The following is a 16,758-nucleotide window of genomic DNA, read 5'->3' as shown; positions in this document are numbered from 1 at the left end:
TTATCCCATTCCCCCACTCCTCTCCTCCCCTCACTCTATAAAATGTCTATGGTCTATATCTGTTCATTATTATTATTATTTTCTCCCCTGGTCCGTTATACTCCTGCTATGAGTGAAACTATCTGGTATTTTTCCTTTTCTTTCTAACTTATTTCACTAATCACGATCTTTTCCAGCTCCATCCATGTTGCTGCAAAAAACATGTTTTTTTTTTTTTTGGGTTGCTGAGTAATATTCCACTGTGTATATGTATCACATCTTTCTAATCCAGTCATCCACTTTGGGCATTTGGGCTGTTTCCATGTCTTTCCAGTTGTTAATAAAGCAGCAATAAACAAGGGGGTGCAGGCAGTACCTCAGTTTTGAGGCTTATACTTGAGAAGAAAGGGCAATGTGTGAAAGGAAAAGCACGATGGGGAGACACCACAAAAGCAGGTGGCAGAGGTAGGACCGTAGGCCAGAGCCCCACTGCCTGCCAGTAAGTACTGAAGGCTTGTCCGTCACATCATGTGGAGCATGCCCTGTGCTGTGGCATCTTTAGACAGCTTCACAGCAGAGCGAAATGTTTATAAAGTAACATGTATCCAAAGCATGCCGAACTAAACCATGCAAATCCCCAACTGGGAGGAAAACACCCAAGAATCCAAGAACTGAAGTTCATTGCCAGTTGTATGTGATCCCAAAGAGTGGCTGCACGGTGTGGTGTGACAGTGGGTGGGGTTGACTGAGCTGCTGCAGCAGGTCAGGGGCTGGGGAAAAGCCCCTTTCCATGGCAGAGAATATATGAAAACAGAATCAAAGTGTGAGGAGAATGTGAAGAAGAACGTATGGAAAAATTGGCAAGAGAGGTAGGGGGAATGCAAGCCTCGAGAGGGAACTCACACTGAAAGAGAAATGACCCATTTCCAGAGGGGATTCATGAAGCCTGTTCTTTACACAAATCAAGTAAACATCGTGTCTTGTTGCTCAGGCAATCAGCATTCATTTACATCGGTGAAACACAACCAATTACTCTGCAGTTACTGATATAAAATAAATGGATGAAGTCATATAGGTGTGCTTTAATTAAAGCCTAAAAAGATTTAAATATTATTTGGAATTTCAATCTTGCATTTTGACTATGAGCCATTCACAGTATAGAGGTGGAATTGTATCATTCTGTTTTGCTGTTCCTCCAATTCATACATTTTTACATTTGCAGTAGTCCCATCCCAGGTTCTTAGAAGATTCTTGTAATCCTATTACAGTGATTATAGATAGCTCTCTACCTAAAAGTCACACCAGTTTTTCCTATAGAAAATGGACACAAGAGAGAACTTTAACTGTGGCCCTAGGATTTTTTTCTTGCATTCTGTATACTTTATATATATTTTCTGTTTTAGAAAAATATGAGGTCTGTCCATTTTCCTGTGGGCAAGAGAAAGAGACATATATTCATCAGCTATGCTGGTTCCTTTCTTTTTCAATTAAAATTAAACTGGGAGACTTTACAGCACAAACCAGATGGATTTCCTTAAGCCCCATCCTTCCAGCACTGGTCAACATCTCCCTTGACTATCCACAGTTTCTTGTGTCTAGTCACACATTTTCTTATGTTTCCAGGAGCAAGGAATTAAAGACTGAAATACTCAAATGAGTTATCAGAATTTTTCAGTCACATCATTGATTCCATATCCTTGAAGATTTCACTTTTAAGTATTTCATATTAGGGCTATTTTTAATCATTCAAGGATTTCTATTTTACAAGTTACAGCTTTTCCTGAAGTCTTTTAAAATATAAAATGAACATAGATATGTTTCAAGAAAGCATATTGACCTGAATCCCTTCATGTATGTGTGTAGCAAAGTCAGTGGAAATGACGAAGGTCATAAACATGATTACAGTTAACACCTCTTAGGAAATAAACTGGTAAATATTTGCAGGAAGACCCACATTTCCCACTCCCTTAAAGTGGGAAATGGAGGGAAACATCTTATTCCTGTGTCTGAACCATTGATAAATTCATTGTAGTGTATCCTTTCTAGAAGAGTATCTGGTTCCTATCCCTACTTTTATTTCTCCATCCATTGAAGACTGAAAATATGTGCCCAATTTCTGTTTTTAAAACTGTTTTTAAAGATTTATTATTTATGCATACAAGAACTGAGATTCAGGAGGGAGGTATGAGGGCTGACAGGATTCCCCAGAGACAGAGTGGGGAACAGAACAGGCAGATTGACTGAAATACATTGCTGAGGGGAGCAGTGGGAAGACAGGAAGGGTCTGCTGTGCCCTATGTGGGTCAGCTCCCTGGCCAGGGATGGAACTCAGGCTGCAGTGGTGAGAGCACTGAAACTTAATCCCTGGCCACCAAGGAGACCCTTTAAAACTCTTATATAAACTATGACAATGCATATGGTGGCTTGAGAGAAAGGAATTCATATGTTTACACCTTTTCCATCTCACCTGAATAAAAATACCCAGCTTTTCAGGATTGCTGCCAAGACCTCTGCTGGTTAGAAGTGTTCAAAATATGCAGTCTGATCCCTGCAGAGCAAAGTGCTCTTCCTGTGCTAACAAGGTTTACTTTAAATTTCATCCCAGGCAGTAAGTTTGGAGTCTTAAAGTCTGCCTATTTGTCTAAATTTAGTTCATCTTCCAGCTCCAAAATCTCTAATCGTTGAGTGGATTTCTAAATCTGCAGTTGACCAGGTTGTATTTCTCTGGGCATATCAGCAGGCAGCTAGTAAAAATTAGCAATGAAAAACATGCATTCTCGTAAGTGGCCTTCAAAAAATACACCGACAGAAATGGGCAAGCGTTCCCACTTGCTTTGCAAAATTGCAAAAAGCTCACAATTGGCTATCAAGGGAATGAAGGAATTGCCTAAATCTGTGCCTATCAGCAGTCACTTTTTTAAAATTTATTTTTATAGTTTCCTCCTCTCCCCATTTATTTATTATCCAGTGCTTGTCAATAATACATTTGATGACTTTGAAAAAATTAAATATTTACCCTGTTTTTGTATGTATATACATATATATGTGTGTACATATGTATACATGTACATATAAACATATGTGTATATAAGTACATATATACATATATGTGTGTGCATGTGTATGTATATATTACATCAATGTCCTTTTCTCCGGTGTAGTCACCCTAGAATCCCCACCACCATGCACCGCCCCTACAATCCCACTCTCAGTCCATCCCTCTCTCTCCCCCTCTGCAAAATGTCTCTGATTTATAGTTGTCTGTTTATTACTGTTTTATTTTGATGTGTCTTTTCTTGTTATTGTATTTTCCCTAATGTCTTAATTGGTTCCCCTACTTCCCTCCTATAAATGAAAACATCTATATATTTTTCTTCTGACTTTTTTTCTATATGGAGTCACTTTTAAAGACACTGCAGTTGAAACCTTCCCTGGCCTGAGCAGGGCATAAACTGACTGGTCCAGCATCCTCTCACTCCCTGCGCAGCCCCCTTGGCCTCTTCATTGGCTGCACCACATTGGATGGACCCCTCTTTCTGGAGCAGAAACTGTCTAAAGGCCTTCCATATTTCATTAGGCCTCTGCTTGAATTTTGCCTTTAGAACATTTCTGCACTTTCTCATCCTCTACCCTTGGTTTTATTTTCCTGCAAGTCACTTAAAACGACATGACCTTCGGGCCCTCCCTGATGGCGCAATGGGTTGGGACGCAGCACTGCAAGCTGGCCACAGCTGCTTCAGTGTGAGTTCAATCCCTGCCCCGGAGGTGACCCACATGGCTGGCAGACCTCTCCTGACGCACCCACTGCTCCCCTCGGCAGTGTACTTCATCGATCTGCCTGCTCTGCTTCCTGCTCTGTCTCTGGTGAATCCTCTCACTGCCCCTGCACCTCTGGCTTGTGCCCTAGTTCTGTATGCACAAATAAATAAATCTAAAAAAAAAAAAACCAAAAAACTACATGACTTTCTTTTCCTTTTTTCTCCTCCTCCCCCCTCCTCTACCTCCTGTATTTCTTCCCTCTTTTCTTCCCCTCTTCCTCTTTCTTCTGCTGCTCCTTCTCTTCCATCAACTGAGCACAGTGGAAGCTGTTTTTGATCTGCTGCTACATCCTGAGTCTTGGGACAGAGCACACCTCAGTGTTTGCACAGTGAACATGTCACTGAGGTGTGTTTTACCCTGGGCCACAAAATATCTTAGGACTTTATACCACATTATACCAGCATCCAACTCTTCAGTAGTTCCTCTGCTTTCCTCAGATTACTTGAAGCCTTGCTTGGCCTTACTGTAACAAGGTCTCAATTATTCTAGCCCTTTTCAACCCTCTTTTGCATGAGAGCAAATGTGTGTGTGTTTGTGTGTAAAATAATATTTGTGAATACAATGGCAGTGGAGAATTGGGAAGGGATTTAGAGCTTGGTGAAATTTTCACTCAAAATTTTATTTAAAAAATTAACAATTATAAGACTAAGAAAATCTAATCTAAAAATACTAGGAATTATGTTTTCTGATTAAAATTTTAAAAATCAATTTTTTCCCAAAGCTTTCAAATCAGATCCTTGCTAAAAAAAATTTGTGACCCTTTGTACTTCCCAGTGACCTGCCACCACCCTAATGCTTATGATGATAGGTTGCTTGGGAAACTGAGTTAAACACTTAGTGAACTTTTTTTCTTCTCACTGAAGATACTATGTAATGGGAAGGTTTGTGATACCTTTGGTAAAACAGTAATGTATTTTCAATAGGAATAGAAACTAGAGGGTCTTGCCAGTCAAGAGACACACAATGCTGAATCTTTCTTCATCTTGGGGCAGTCTCTGGCAGTAGCCTTGGTTCAGACCCACACTTTCCTGAGGGGCTAAGCCCAGGCTGACTGTCCTGCTCGCCAGCACACATGACCTGGGAAGATGACTTGGCCTTTCTGCTGGGAACAGGTGTATCGATTAGGAATCAACAATAGCAATATTGAGAAAAGACTAAGCATTGGTTGCTGGCCTCAACTTTTAATTAAAGCAAGAGGGTATGTCTCATCTTTTGAAACAAAACAAAGGGCGGGAGTGGGAAGCAAAGGGTGGAGGAGCCCAGCGGACTGTGGTGGAGGACTATGGGTGCCTGAGTGGTGGGTGTGGGGTGCTGCCCTACAGCTGAGGGGTGTGGCCCTGTGCCTCTGAATCACATAAACTGTTGTCAACCAATGTTACCTCAATTAAAAAGGAAAAATACAACGAAAAAAGTATTTAAAAAACACCAAAGTATGATGCCAACAAGAATCTTACAAATGATAAAAGTCTTTCAACATGTAGTATTGCTTTCAGTGGACCTGAAACCTTTGAGTGTAACAAGGAAAATTTTAAGAGAATAGATGTTGAAAGCAAACAGCCAGCTCCATATTCACACGTACGTCTGGGCTGTACACTTTCCAGGGGTGAGGAGTAGAACAGTAGTTTTTATACTTTTCTTTCACCCACTTTACAGTAGATTGATCAGCCATGAAACCAAGACAAGCCATAAGCAAGTGGTGGGGGGAAGGGTCTCACCTCTCACCAGTGTCAAGGGCAGGCTGCCTTACTGTGTTTAGAGAGTCACTTCCAAAGCTCTCATCCCTACACACAAACACTGGGAAACCTCGCCAGGGTTCTCTACAGTTTTCACAATCAAGCGTCAACTCAGTTTGGCACAAACATCTACACTTAAGAATGTAACCTTTAGGCCTATTGTTGGATCTGAAGCGAGCGATGGTTTTCCATTTTTCGGTGTTCTCATTAGAAGTCACGCTGATCAAAAGTCACACATGTGCAGTAGTTTCCCTGAAAATGTGCATGTTTTACAAACCGAATGGCCTCTCCACACATTTTCTTTATTTACATTTTTAAAACATCCCGTGCCTGCCAAACACATTCGAAATGCACCAACATTAAAACACTTGCAGATCCTGTTGCTGCTAAAAGCTTCACAACCTAAAAGAAGGCAAACACATGAGTAAATTTTAGCTGTTATCATCATGTGAGGATGACAAGGAGAAACAAAAATGGGAGGAGAAAATAATATCCTTGTGTCCTGAAGTTACTCCAGGACACCGAGGCTTTAACTGCGTTTGTCAACATTGCCACTGATTTTTTTTTTTTCATGATGATTCACTATGCGCATTTCACACCACGGAGCCGCCCCCACTGTCCACCCTGATTCCAGATGGTGGGATACAGAGCAGGCCAGCATGCTCACTAGTCCTTATGAATAAAATGGAGACCCTGATGAAACTGGAACTGCCATGTTGCATTTCAAAGATATTTATTCAGTGCCTTTATATTTCTCTTTCCTCCTCAGGTACCCTAGTTAAAATTTCACCTCTTTCCTCGCCCTGTTCCTCACCTCTCCAAGGGACACCTGCCAGCAGCCCAGTTAGCAAAATCTCTACAGTGCAGTTTCCAGAATCTGCTGACACCATGACTAAACCAGGCCTGAGTTCTCACAGGGCCTTAACCTACACGCAGAGCGCCCCGGACCTGTCTCCCCAGACGCTAACTCCACCCGTGTCGTGTAGCAGGTGAGGATTTTACATTATTATCTGGGGGTTGACTAATGGTAAAACCAGCACTACACGTCCTTCTCAGTTAAACACTTCCCTCCAGTCTACACCACTCTTTGTGGGGTTCCCAGAGTTACTGACAAGAAAGAAGAAGATAATGGGATGTGTGCTCAAGTGGCCAGCATAGAAACTCCATTTTTTAGTGATTTTTCTGTCAGTAAAGTTGATATTTCATGTAATGCATGCAGCTCACCTTTGGTGATGATATAAAATAACTGTATGCTGACGGAGATTGCATAAAACAGACAACTAAAAAACCATGGCAAGGCATTTGCCATGGCAAGAGCTGGCTGTTCTCTGGGTGTATTTTTTGCTTGTTCTTCAGGGGGGATTTTATGTTGCTTCGAAAGGGATATTCAAGTTTGCAGTTCCCATTACAACTTGTTTCAAATGTGCAAATAACACATGACACATTAGAAGTGGGTCTCTGAATGTAATTAACTGTTGCTTGCAGGGCTCTGACCTATTGATGTGGAATCATAAGTGTTGTCCTTCCCAGAATGTGAGGGAAAAAGGCCCCATACAACAAAAATCATTCTTCACCAACACTGTCATGAAGAAATCCTCTTCTAAGGTTTTTTTTTTCCCCCTAAATTTATTATTCTCTTACATCATTACTCATTTCTGTAAAGTATTTGTTTTCTCCCTTCAGGTGGTGTCCCCATCATTCTCCCACCACCACAGCACCTGTGATCCATCACAGGTGTGCTCTTTCCTCCCTGTTTTGACCCTTCTCCCCCTTCCCCTGCTGTGTGCCTCAGATCTAAGGTCAGCTTGCAAGTTCTGTCTTTTTCTTGGCCTTTTGTTCAGTTTCTCTATATTCCACATCTAAGTGAAACCATTGGACCGTATTTAACATGTCCCTTTTGATTTATTTCACTTGGCATAATTCCTTTCAGTTCTACCCAGGTTGCTGCAAATGGCATACGTTTATCTTTTTTGATCACTGAGTAGTCTTCCATTTTGTACATACACCATATCTTCTTGATCCATTTGTCTGTTTGGGGGGCATTTAGGTTGTTCCCAGGCATGGCTATTGTAAATAGTGCTGCAGTAAACATAGGAGTGAGGGTTTTTTCCCAAAGCAGTATTGTGTCCTTTGGATTGATTCCTGGGAGTAAAATACCCCCTTCTAACTGACTGTGTTCATGGTTGTTCAGTAACTGCTTTATCTTGAATAACATATCTTTAGGCATTACAGCACTTTTAAGAATAAAAGGGTTGAGTGTTCGTTTTTAAACCAACTCTAGTCATGAGAGTGCTTTCATAAAATGCTGTTCCTTTTCTCAAGTTAGTGAGGATAACTTTGAATAAGCTAATGATGCAGTGGTCTTCTTCTACCAGATTTTGGTTTTCACAAACCTTTATGAATGGATCATATCTGTTTTAAGCCCACCACCTTCATTTTTAAATACAGTGTTCAGAAACTCTGTAAGTTAAGTGAATGCTGTTTATTTTTAATAATGTTAATGTTTACCTCTTTTCTCTTTACAAATATTTTGAAAGGGAAAATTATTTTTGTTTGTTAGCCCAGCACCAGAGTAAAAACTTATTCCACCACCCAAAAGTTATTCTGCTGCTTTCTCTGTGACAGCTTTTTTAATAAAAGAGTTTCTGTGGGATTGTAACACCATCTTTTTTCCCACCAAAAAAAAAAAAAAAAGTTCTGTGGTAAAGTAAACATATCATATATCTCTCTAAGAAGATCATAATACTTTATTAAAAGCTCTGAGGAGCCCTATGAAAAGGAAACCTCTTGATTTTTGTCTCAGGGAGCATATTCTAAATTTCTTGGACCACAGAACCAATTTCTGTAGGTTAACACTCAATAATTGTCCATGAATCTACTGTTTAGTGAAACACCCTTAAGAAGCATTTTTTTGTGGTATGATCCTGAGCCAGAGTGAAGCCCAGTGGAAAATCAGCAGGTTTCTTTTCCAGCATTTTCTAGAGAGATGCTCCTTCTGTAAGCTTCTGACTTTGGGAAATGAGTCGCCCAAAGAAAGGAGAAGGTTGTTCAGAAATGGTCTCCAGCTCATATAGCTTTTCTCCTCGGTCACCTATTTTTTTGAATTCTTAGCAGGAAGAATGTAATGGGATCTTTATAAAAGAGATTTTGGAGAAAAATAAGGGAACTTCACTGCCTACTTGTTCAGTAATGTTTATAAATCCAGTAGTGTGTGTTTTATTTGTTTGGGCTTTATAAATCTATAATTCAAACCATGTTTTATTATTGCCTTCAAGGCAGCCACCCATGTAGGCACAGAGAGCTCCAGAAACACACGACTAATTATTGTGGTTTCCCCTGCTGAACTCGAAGGGTTTGGCGTGGAATCCAGTCTCTTGGGTGCTGTAATGTCTATGCAACAAGCTATTTTTTGGCTTAAGAGGTAGTATGTTTGAATTAGTCATTTAAATTGCCTTTTTAAGCATTATCTTGCAATAAGAAATCTTAAAACTAATAAACTCTATTTCTACCAAATTTCATCTGGGAATGCAAGCCCATCAGTTGTCATCTACTTTCTTGTTCCTTTGGCCTTGTCAAATTTTTAGTCCCCTAAATCAGACTGATGGGATTTCATAATTAGAAATACTTTTGTGTGAGAGGTTTTTCCACTTACATTCCAGGCTTGAAAAATAAGTATACTTAGGATGAAGAGGCTCTCTAACTGGAAAATGCTTATCTTCACTACATATGTAAACACAATTTAAGAAAAAAGAATATGACAATACATGTAATATATTAAGTCATAAGCCATGTTTCATTTCTTTCTCTTTAGAGAGAGTGATCTGTGGTTAAATAACAAATAAAAACTCCCTGAGACCCTTTGTAATACTAGTCAGAAGGAAAGAACCCAGGAGCAAAATGCAAAATTAAAATCCAACCACGAAGTCTTAAATAAGATAAATGAGAGGGGGAAGCTTGCCAGGCCATGTGTGGGGTTGTTTTTTAATTTATTAAACAGTCAAGACTGTTGAGAAAGCCACAGTCACCCACATCCTCCAGCCTTCTCTGTTAAGAGCCTTGTCCACTATGCACGAACATTTTCTCCGTGACTTTTAGTTAGGAAAAAAGGGTAGTAGTCCATTGGCAAAGAAATTTTTGACCAGATGCATGTCAGCACCTCCAAAATCTCTACTGGAATTAGATGGCAGTGTATCCCAGGACTCTGAATAATCTAACAACATGTGCCAGCTTCATCTCAGTTATGGTCTAGACTATGGAGGAGGCTGAGAACGGAATGAATGTTCCCATTCTTTATATGGCTCATGCTGTCAAAAACAGTCAAAATTAAAAAAAAAAAAAAGAAAAGAAAGAAAGAAACCAGTACATTCACTATCAATAGCCATGTCTACACAAAATGGACCTTTTCCCTTCAACAAATAAGCAGGAGATATATTTGGTCATGGAAATCTCCCTTAATGTACCTAAAGCTGGCGTACACCTTTTGAAAAGAGGGGCTATATTTACAACTGTTGAACTGTTGTGATGTTCCTAGTTGTGGACGGCCATATCCCCAGGAGAATCCTGCTGACGGGCCCCTGGACAGAAGTAGCACTGCCATCCAGACAGCAGGCAGAACAGGTAATTCTTGGGTGCTGTTCCTACAAATGGAAATCGTTTTATTTTGCTATTTTTATTTTACTGATCAAAAACAGTCACATATTCCTGTTTATTTAAATACCAATTTTTTTTTAAGACTTATGCATACAGAACTAGGGTATAGGCCACAGGTGCAGAGGCAGTAAGAGGATTCACCAGAGTGGGGAGCAGAACAGGCAGATCAATGAAGCACAATGCTGAGTGGAGCAGCAGATGGGTTAGGAGAAGTCTGCCACGCCATGTGGGTCACTTCCTTGGCTAGAGATCTAACTTCACTGAAGTGTCTATGGCAAGCTTCTCAATGTGGTGCTTTAACCCCTAGTGTCACCAGGGAGAGCCATAAATACCAAATTTTAAAAAATGAAGAAGGAAATCAAATCACCTGCAATACTTCTACTTAGAGTTAGATTAGTTGTAGGTAAAATGTTGCTGCCCAAATTATTTCTATACATCTATACACAAACACATCTCTCTTTGTAAATGAGAGGCCATTTTACATCCCTGATAAAACTATGGAGAAATGTCCTTTCTCTTGAATATTAGAAGACAATCCATTTTAGATACTAAGTGGAAAGCTCTGTTGCAGACAAGAAAAGAGCTTGCTTTTGCCTCTGTAAGCTTGTAAAAAATAAATAGCTTGTTCTTGAGACAGTATTATGGAGATTTGAGAACACGTACATTGGAGGCTGGTTTATAACTGGATTCTACTTCCTGGTTTGTAAGTTTCATCTGTATATCTCACTTCCTTCCTCTGCTGAACGGGATTTATGATTGTACCTACCAACCAGAGTCATTGTAAAAAATTCAATTACTTGCTAGTCAAAAGCAGTTCCTACTATTACCTGAATCACTGTAAGTAGTTAGTATTGGCTGCTCGTACTGTTAAAATTATTATTTTGTTTTTATTGATGCCATCGTAGGGGGTTGCTTCAATTAGCACCAAAAGTTCGCAAGGTAAAAAATATGATTGCTTGAACCATAGACTTCAGGATGCCAGAGTTATCATAGATGATACTTAAGGATCTGCTTCAGCATTTCTTGCTATGTACTCAATAAATGTTAACTGATTCTTTGCTTAGAAGGATCAGGTGCTGTGGCAGTGCACAGAGAACAGGGAACATACGCAAGCAACAAGCAAGAGGAGTGTTCTTTATGTGCCCTTTATTAATTGATGGCATTGTGAAGACTCTGAATGTCCTTTGATCTTCCCTGACTCTGCTGAGACTAATAGAATAAGGGGAGTGTTTCCTTATTACCTTTTGCTTCACATAGAGCTATAGCCTTTGATTCTATTTATCCATTCTACCCACAAATTCTGCAATTAAAACTTGACAGTTAATTCTCATATATGCCTGATTCTAATATAGAAGCAGTTGCATGAGAAAGCAGAAAGGAAGCTAGGTTTTTAAGAAAGTCCCAGAAGATACTTCTGATTGGAATAGGCTGCATAGCGCAAAGCCATTATTCAGTCATAACAATTAGTATATGTATGAGAACAGTTACCAAGAACACTTCCAAGAGTGTGGAATGTCCAGAGTAATCTTGAAAAAGGTGAAGATTAGAGGAAATATATTACCTGAGTTCAAGACTTAATCTGCAAAATTTAAGAGTATGGATTTGAAATATAGCAAATGGGATAGGGTAGAAAGCCCTATATTAGACCCACACCTGACCCACGTCAGGCACAATGAATTTCATTACAGAGGCCAGAGCAAGGGCCCTCCCCAGTGGTGCACTGGGTTAAAACACAACACTGTGAAGCCATCCACAGTCATTGCAGCATGAGTTCGATTCTTGGCAGCCAGGGAGGTGACCTACATGGTGCGGCAGACCTTTCCTGACCCAACCACTGCTCCCCTTAGCAGTGTATTTAAGTCAATCTGCCTGTTCAGCTCCCTACTCTGTCTCTAGTGAACCCTCTTACCCCCTGCACCTCAGGCCTGTAACCTAGTTCTTGTATGCATAAATAAATCTTAAAAAAAAAAAGGCCAAAACAACCCAATGGGAATGGGAACGGGGGGAGGCAGTTCACACTTGACATCATATTGGACATTATTCTGAGTTAAAACAATACAACTTCTGAAAGAAACCACAGGAAGACATTTTTGTAATTTAGGGAGGGGCAGAGATCCCCAACTCCATAGAAATCTATTTTATAAAAGAGAAAAAACTGGGCTTCATCAAAAGTAGAAGAAAAGACAGGGTCAGACTTCATGAATGCAAACACTAGTGGCATAAGGGTTGTTGAGAAGATTAAATGTGTCAGCAGAAATGTCATGCTTTCAGTGGTCTGGGCATAGAGTGGCATCAGCTAACTTCATACAGGCACCATATATAGCTTCAAGAAGGTTCTTGACGTCTTTGCCCTCAGATTCTTCAGATACTTGACATTATGTGGTTGGCCCTTTATTTTGCATACTTTAGAGAAATTGGAGGCAGTGGAGGGAGTTAGGTAAGGAAGGCAGTCATCATTCCCAGGAACAAAATTGGATGTGGATGTCCTCATGGTCTTCATCACATGCTGTTGCTTCTTAGTCTACAGACCACTTTGTTCTTGGGTGTCATCTCAGTTTCACCCACCCATCTGAGCATTCTAGTATTTTAACCAGCTTTTTGCTGGTGAAGTTTGTTGTGGGTGACACAGGACATATTGTTGAGGAATAATTGAATATCATATAAATGTCAGATCATAGTTCTGTTTATTGGGTTAAAAATGTAAAATGTATGCTTTCTCTCAACCTGTGATCCTCTATTCTTATAAGATTTTGTAAGGACTCTATAGGATCTTACAGCATCCTGAACAATATTTACCATGTGGGTTTTAGGAACATTCTTTTAAAGGGGAACCTTCTCGCTACTGTAAGTTTCATAATTGACTGTGCCTTTGCAATTGCAGATGATGCCGCTCAAGTCACATCGGACTATGAAACCAATAACAACAGTGACAGCAGTGATATTGTACAGAATGAAGATGAGAGCGAGTGTCCAAGAGAGCCTCTGAGGAAAGCCTCAGCTTGCAGCCCCTACGCGCCCGACTCCATGATATTCCTGGTAGCTCCATGTCACTTAACTCGTCTTGTACTGAAACATTAGCTTCTACCACAGGCATTGCTTAGAAATCAATCCCTGAATGAGAAAGGGGATTTTTGTGGGGAAATGGATGAAACATGAATTAGGTCTATAACTGAGTGAACATGGCCTGTGATTGTCAGCTTCCTGACTTTATTATATGCCAACTGTGTCAGATTAGACCTGAAAGGAAGTAAATGAGGAGGGTTATGAGTGCTCTGTACTGTTCTGCAAGTGTGCTGTAAAATTCACATTAGTTCAAAATAAAAAGTTAAAAACAAGAAGAGAGAAAAATGAACAGAGCCTTAAATAGAGTTACAGATGTGGTCCATTAGGATTGTACATATATCATAGCTCTTAACTAATCTCTATATTTTTCTTTATCCAAGTTTTCCTGACCTCTTAGTGGTTCTATTCATGGTTAAAAATATAAGTATTTGCCACCACAAATGATTACAAACATTTCTTAACCCAGTCTCAAAGTGTAAGTATGCACAGGAAGAATTATTTCATAAAGTAATGCAATATTCATATAAGTCAGGGAAAGTGAAATGTGTTAGTTAGCACAGCACTTCTGGTTGTTTTTTCCAACACCTCCATGACTGAGAAAGTAATTTAACTTTCTCAGTCAGTCGGTATATTTACTTTGTTATGTTAAACCAGGTTTTTATTGACACTTGCTACCATTAAAAATATCCTTTAATGATGATTTATTTTGTGTGTCTGAACAGATGCATTTAAAGAGGATGGAAATGTATGTTTGAGTCAGGTTAGCTGCAGAGAGGCAAGGAGGTAGGAAACAGTTAACTATTTGGTGATTATTAGATGCTGCTAGATTCATCCTTTTTTATAAATCTAATTTACCATGTAATTTTTAAATCAAAGGGATTGTCATATAAAATAATTTGTTTTGTTATCCTCCTCATTATCCCCCCCTTTTTTTATTGATAAACCTGTTCTTAAAAATTTCTTCATTTTAGTTCAATTATGAAAAATTTTTGCATTTCAGGGTATATTACTCTGGAAAACTGCAATTCTCATTTTACAGGTTTAGGACTGATTTTAAAGCAGTCAAACAAATCCATCCAGTTATAGGAGTTATTAACTCCCCTCTACCTCATTTCATTTCAGAGATCAGTGCTAAGTCAGGAAAACCTCATCCTGAAATTTTACATAAACATATAAACACATAAAATTTCTTACAATTTCAGAATGTTCTGAAGTCTCTGAACTTGTATTTAAGGACTCCATCATAGGCCAAAAAAAAAAAAAAAAAAGCAGCTTTATTAACTTATGGGAGAAACTCCACTTTTCTTTTTCTTTGCTGTAGCACATGTAAAGCAGTGATTAGGAACTCTTCTGACTTTGGGGTCAATGTCTTGTTAATCCCGATTTTGTTTTTATCCTGAAGTTTTCAGTTCTTTATTTCAGGTTAACTTGATTGTTAAATTGAACTTAGCAAAACATGAAATGCTTTATACAAAATTGCATATTAATATTTTCATTTTCATTAAAGGACAAACCAATTCTTGCTCCTGAACCTCTTGTTATGGACAACTTGGACTCAATTATGGAGCAGCTCAACACTTGGAATTTTCCAATTTTTGACTTGGTGGAAAAAATAGGAAGAAAATGTGGCCGTATTCTGAGCCAGGTAAGAAATGCATTCCTGCATACAATTTTAAATGTGTGTGTGTGTGGGGGGGGGACCATTCTTTGGTTGATTCAAGCTCTGCATACACTTGACACTAGTAGTGGGTTTGGGTAGAAAAAGGACATTGCAGTACCCCAAATTCTGCAGATTCCATGGTGGTGGGTTAACAAAAGAAATCATAACTTCAGGGTCTCCCTGAGTGAGTTAAAGCACAGTACTAAGAAGCTAAAGCCACTTTCACATGAGTTTGAGAGTTTGATCCCCAGCCAGGGAGGTGACCCATATGATGTGGCAGACCTCTCCTGTCCCGCCCACTGCTCCCCTCAGCAGTGTATTTCAGTAGATCCACCTGTTCTGTTCCCCACTCTGTCTCTGGTGAATCCTCTTGCCATCCACCACCACTACCACCACCCACACCTCTGGCCTGCACCTCAGTTCTTGTATGCATAAATAAATAAATATTTTTAAAAAGAAAACATACAACTTCAAGTGAGTAGACTACCATATTCTGCTTATTCTATATTTTGACAATAGAGAGTGAGGCACAATACACAAAAAGATGGAGAGGTATTCTAAATTTCATAGGTTCAGGAAAAAAAAGGCTGACACAACCTGTTGTTGAGGTTGAGGGGGGAATCCCCTCACCCCATCTGGGTTCTTTTAAGGCCAAATGGATGAAGTAACTAACAACAGATGTAGTGGTAGGAGAATAGCCCAACGGTTAATAATATGCATGTCAAGAATTTACATGCTTATAAATTCTGAAGTACCGTGGAGTAGACCAGGGAGATTTATTCCAGGTTTAGGAATCTCAGGTGTCGAGAGAGAGAGAGGAGGAGACTTTACTTGACTGAGAAGGAGGTGGCTTCATCTTCATTTAAAAAGTGAAGGTAAGCTGTTTAGAGATATGTGTTCACTGATAAAAATACACCTGAATGTAAGAGATACCCCCTGAACTTTATTCTTCTGGGTCTTAGAAGAGAGGAATGATTGCTTCTTCTGTTAAGAGAAGGGCAAAACTTAGGGAGTAATGATCATCTTCTCTGTTCAGGGGAAGATGAAGGGCTCAGACCAGGACAGAGCTCATCAACAGTACTCTGACTGTTCTTGTTCCACCTGCATTCATCACTAGCACGGCCTATTGCAGGCTCCCAGGGCCTCGACTGACTGCTACACCCAATGTCAAGGTGATGGGAGGTTTCCTCTGGGCAAACTGGAAAAAAAAAGCAGCTTTATTAACTTATGGGAGAAACTCCACTTTTCTTTTTCTTTGCTGTAGCACATGTAAAGCAGTGATTAGGAACTCTTCTGACTTTGGGGTCAATGTCTTGTTAATCCCGATTTTGTTTTTATCCTGAAGTTTTCAGTTCTTTATTTCAGGTTAACTTGATTGTTAAATTGAACTTAGCAAAACATGAAATGCTTTATACAAAATTGCATATTAATATTTTCATTTTCATTAAAGGACAAACCAATTCTTGCTCCTGAACCTCTTGTTATGGACAACTTGGACTCAATTATGGAGCAGCTCAACACTTGGAATTTTCCAATTTTTGACTTGGTGGAAAAAATAGGAAGAAAATGTGGCCGTATTCTGAGCCAGGTAAGAAATGCATTCCTGCATACAATTTTAAATGTGTGTGTGTGTGGGGGGGGGACCATTCTTTGGTTGATTCAAGCTCTGCATACACTTGACACTAGTAGTGGGTTTGGGTAGAAAAAGGACATTGCAGTACCCCAAATTCTGCAGATTCCATGGTGGTGGGTTAACAAAAGAAATCATAACTTCAGGGTCTCCCTGAGTGAGTTAAAGCACAGTACTAAGAAGCTAAAGCCACTTTCACATGAGTTTGAGAGTTTGATCCCCAG

General features: G+C 39.6%; 1 protein-coding gene across 1 annotated transcript in view; it reads left to right on the top strand.

Annotated features, from left to right (window-relative positions):
- The window catches only part of PDE3A (phosphodiesterase 3A, cGMP-inhibited), a 281,970-nt gene that overhangs the window by 240,409 nt on the left and 24,803 nt on the right, over positions 1–16,758 (top strand). Inside the window, exons 6-9 of the mRNA XM_004693230.2 lie at positions 6,301–6,520; positions 10,063–10,148; positions 13,063–13,217; positions 14,752–14,889. Of these exons, the coding sequence (XP_004693287.2) occupies positions 6,301–6,520; positions 10,063–10,148; positions 13,063–13,217; positions 14,752–14,889 (599 nt within the window). The remainder of the gene's footprint in view (positions 1–6,300; positions 6,521–10,062; positions 10,149–13,062; positions 13,218–14,751; positions 14,890–16,758) is intronic.

Source organism: Condylura cristata, unplaced genomic scaffold (assembly GCF_000260355.1).
Source record: "Condylura cristata isolate star-nosed mole 26May11 unplaced genomic scaffold, ConCri1.0 scaffold00036, whole genome shotgun sequence".
Lineage (NCBI taxonomy): Eukaryota > Metazoa > Chordata > Mammalia > Eulipotyphla > Talpidae > Condylura > Condylura cristata.
Note: the sequence above shows the minus strand (reverse complement) of the source record. Positions and strands in the feature narration are given on the sequence as shown.